Raw genomic sequence first — 4,151 nt, 5'->3', positions numbered from 1 at the left:
AGACTGAGGGAATAAGCATCTAGGACAAGGTCTTGTCACCAAAAACCTTCCCCGATTCACCAAACTTAGAGAAGCTTGGTCTATCTGTATGCATGCTTCCCAACATTTCATTGTCCTCACATACTAGGAAAAGTTATATTGTCATCCTACAACCTTTGTGGTCCAGTAAATCCTTCCTTCTAAAAAGTTTCGGAAGAAATGTTGAGCCTCATTGGTTTAGGATACGGAACTCCTTGTCTTGCAATTTAGAGTTCTTCTACCTGAATGATATAGATAGAAGTGAACAGCTTGAGTACCTTTTAGCTTATCTAGATAACATGATCCTTTCAGTATATTATTTCCTTTCATTCGGTTGTGGTCTTAGGAGAACTTCCGTTTGACTTCTTTAGTTGGAAGACAAATTATAACTGAAGATTAAGGCTCTAGTCTTTTCCCTGGATCTATCGAATGAAGCCACTTATCTGTGCAATGACCTGTATTTGCTTGCTTGTTATGCAATATCTATCTGATGAATATTGCTATCCAGTTGTTTGAAACAATTGATATATGTGCAGGCAACTGCAAGGGGAGAAGAAGGTATGACACTGTTCTTTGTTTGCTGCAACCCGAACTGTGGCCACAGGTGGAGGGATTGAGATCTCATTCGAGTTATGGTGGATGCACTGTTAGTTCTTGATTTAGTCGAAAAACTAATTCTGAACCATAAGGAAAACTCTGCAACTGTTCATTGTTTAGTGTATGTACAATGTAATGAATCCCATCCTGTGTTGGCTTGGAAGACTTGTTATTATTGAGCTAAGATTCTGGAAACTTGCGTGCGCGCACTGTTATCCAATAGCCATACTGTGGATTAGTACTAATGTTTCTGGCATTTGAACATAACTTTGCTGTTCTGCTGTTCTATATTTGGAAGAACTTATCCTGCTTATTGTGCATCATCGAAGTTCAAAATTTTCCATTTACTCCAAATGTCAATTCACTTTTTCCGGCTCAAGGGAAAAATTGATTCAACTTATATGCCATCAACTCTCTTTTTCCTCCCTTCTTTCATCAACTTAGGTGTTGGAAAATGATCTTCTGTAATCTTAGTTACAATTTGAATAGCAGAAAGACCCTGTATGTAATTGCTTAAATTGATCTTGTAAGTAATTTATATAACTAAAATAATTTTGGTTTGAATGTTCAGATTCTTTGACAATGTATAAAGGTTGTCTATTCATAAAACATGTTATTACATGTCAAGACAATTTCCAAGCAGAAAGTGAAATGAGAGGGGTTCCTTTCCATCCAATTAGTAGACAATTTTTGTTCATTTCTAGTGTGCAACAACTCCCACAAGCAAAATTCTTGAGCACCAGGTTTGCCTGATACAATGATGACATGCTTAGCTCCATTTCCTCCATACCATATCGCGCGAAAAATGCCCTCCATACGTCTACTTTTACGTGCCTAATGGTCCTTTCCTCACCCTGGCTTGCCACAATGCTCCTTATTCCCCGGCTCAAGTGTTCCGATTCTATAGCTGTCCTGTTTCTTTCATCGTACCTCATGCAATCCTCTAACGAGTCAAAAAATGCACCGTAGAAGAAGAGGGCTTCCACAAACCGGTCCACGAATGCTGGTGTGTTATGGTTTGCTTCCACTTCTATAACGATCATTGCTCGAGGGTTAATACCTCTGATCACTCTCATCAAAGAGTCTAACTTGGCTGGTTGCACTAACATCCTCATTAGGATGTATCGCGCAAAGATAGCTATGGCTTCCTCATCGTCTATCTCAAAATCTTCTTGCTTTAGCTTCATCACATCTTCAACCATCACAATGTTGAAAGAAAAAGGCAAGTTCAAGGACATTGCAAAGTCCATCAATCGTTCGCGTGTATCCTCAATTTTATGCCTCAGCTTGGTACATAAAGCAGTTATCCTGAGATGTTTGAGTGATGATTCACATCCACATTGATGTGTGTAAAGAGCTTGCATCAAGATTGTCCATTGCATCCTACATCCTATATCGAGATCAATTATATGAACCTTTTTCGATTCTCCTACATGATTTATGATAGCTTGAACACCAGCAAACTGAGTCACCTGTGACAAAGGTATGTTCTGATGTGCTGCAATCATAGAAAGGTCTAGGTTCATCAACAAATGCTCCTTAGGTACTAATCGATTCATTCCAATATCTTTCGATGAATCTCTTCCTGTGTCCCTGTCAATTCTGTCACGAAGTGCTTGAGAAAAGTAGTATGCCAATCTATGAACTGGATTTCCAGTGTTGGAACAGAACTTGTCACACTCATTAAGGATCCTCCTCGCGCGATCATACTGTTTCTGGCTTACTTTCTCAGCAGAAGCAAGAAGATTTTCGACTAGTGCCACATTTCTAGTGTCATCTTCAGAAAGGCCAAGAAATGAACTCGCGAATAGCATGTATGCTTCGCGATCACCATGTATAGTACACGATTGGATGAATTTTTCAGCACCTAAACGGAGGATTTCATCGACAGATAACTTGATACATTCACTATTAGTAATGATCTTCTTGTCTGTGACAGATAACTTGATACATTCACTATTTGTAACGATCTTCTTGTCTGTCTTTGATCTTTTGAATCTTATTGTGTCATATTCTTTCAGAATCTTGAATGCTGAAGGCAATTTAGATCCACTAATCTTCTTTGTTTCATCCACATTGGATTGATGTTGTAGAGGGATAACATTAAAATCCCACTTATCAAGACTAACAAAATCATAATCTAAATTCATTTCATTTGATTCTGAACTATTTAATTCAGATTGATCAAAATGGAACATTTTTGCTCAAATCTTGGGAAGTATTGAAAGGCAAGCTTGATAGTATTCTTCCCAACATATATGCTACTAGTGAAATCCATGTTTATTTGTTCTTGAATAAAGCATCTAGTACCCCTCGAACTATGATCAAATGTGCTACGACACACTTCAACTTTACGGGGCCTTATTACCCCTGAACTAAATTTTAGCGTATTTTTGTCAACCTTTTTAGCTGACGGGACACCTTTTGTCAATTTTTTTAGCTGACATGATGTCTTTGACATGGGGTTCATTTTATGTAATAAAGGTGCCAATTAACACAAAAGTATGACAAAAATATGCTAAAATTGAGTTCAGGAGGGTAATAAGACCCTTGTGAAGTTGAAGTGTGTCGTAACAAATTTGGTCATAGTTCAAGATGGCTACTAGATGCTTTACTTATTGTTCTTATATGAGATTGTTTTGGAGATTTTGATGGTAGTGTCTGCTATATATCCAACACATTTGTCTTTTGTTTTCCGTTTGATGTTTGATATCCGCTTTGAAGTTCGATTAATTAGAATTCACGCCAAGAAGTTCCATTTCTGGGATAAAGTGCTCCCTAGCAAACACGATTCTCAATTACTTTAATACTTCTTCCGTTACAATTAATTTGTGTACTTTTCTTTATAATCTACTTCAAAAAGAATGTTCATATCCTTTTTTGACAACTTTTGATTTTAACATTTCACATGACTAAGTGACATTTTGGTACATTTGACATATATCTAATCTGAGATTATAACAATCAAAAATTTTCTTTACTTATTTAATCTGCGTGTCAAGTCAAAACTTGGACAAACAAATTGAAACGAAAAGATAGTATTGTAGATAAGATGAGATAGTTTTTGGAGATTTTGATGATATATATTGTCTGCTATATCCAGGCACTTTGATTTAGACTATGATATTTATCTTAAAGAAAACAAACTAAACGTAAAGTATGTAATCACTTGTAAAAACATTAGCCTAGATTCCAACGTATTCGATATTTTCTATTCAAAATGTTTTTGTTGACAAGAGCTTTAATACAAATCATTTTTTCATTTTTAAATTTGTTATTTTAGTTTTTTCGCAGTGTATTTGGATTCTAGTATAACCATCAGTAACTAGTACTAATTAGCCCAAAATTATTACTTATTCTATTATGTCTTAATTTACGGGACCCATTATTCTTTTTAATCCGTTCGAGAAAAAATGTTATGATAAAAAAGTCACAACAAAAATTCAAACATTATTATGTCCATGCAGATTGCAGCAGCCCCATAGTCAGTGGCGGATCCAGCTCATAATGAGGGTGTTCATCTGAATCTTCTTTGG

At 36.1% G+C, this 4,151-nt stretch overlaps 2 protein-coding genes across 2 annotated transcripts; one reads left to right on the top strand and one right to left on the bottom strand.

Annotated features, from left to right (window-relative positions):
* Nucleotides 1-551: 551 nt before the first annotated feature.
* On the top strand, nucleotides 552-935 carry LOC107855560 (DNA-directed RNA polymerases II, IV and V subunit 9A; the record flags this gene model as incomplete). Its single annotated transcript, XM_047402974.1, is given in 1 exon segment — nucleotides 552-935. A coding segment is annotated over 1 exon segment (84 nt), but the record flags the coding sequence as incomplete, so codon positions are not given.
* Nucleotides 936-1,238: 303 nt separating this feature from the next.
* On the bottom strand, nucleotides 1,239-2,813 carry LOC107855559 (DELLA protein RGL2). Its single transcript, XM_016700576.2, has one exon. The coding sequence runs from the start codon at nucleotides 2,811-2,813 to the stop codon at nucleotides 1,239-1,241; it is 1,575 nt and encodes a 524-aa protein (XP_016556062.2).
* Nucleotides 2,814-4,151: the final 1,338 nt, after the last annotated feature.

This window comes from Capsicum annuum, unplaced genomic scaffold, assembly GCF_002878395.1.
Source record: "Capsicum annuum cultivar UCD-10X-F1 unplaced genomic scaffold, UCD10Xv1.1 ctg3165, whole genome shotgun sequence".
NCBI classification, from domain to species: domain Eukaryota; kingdom Viridiplantae; phylum Streptophyta; class Magnoliopsida; order Solanales; family Solanaceae; genus Capsicum; species Capsicum annuum.
Note: the sequence above shows the minus strand (reverse complement) of the source record. Positions and strands in the feature narration are given on the sequence as shown.

Excerpts from the sequence above, each read along its gene's own strand:
- LOC107855559 (XM_016700576.2), bottom strand. The coding sequence starts at position 2,813 with ATGTTCCATTTTGATCAATCTGAATTAAATAGTTCAGAATCAAATGAA.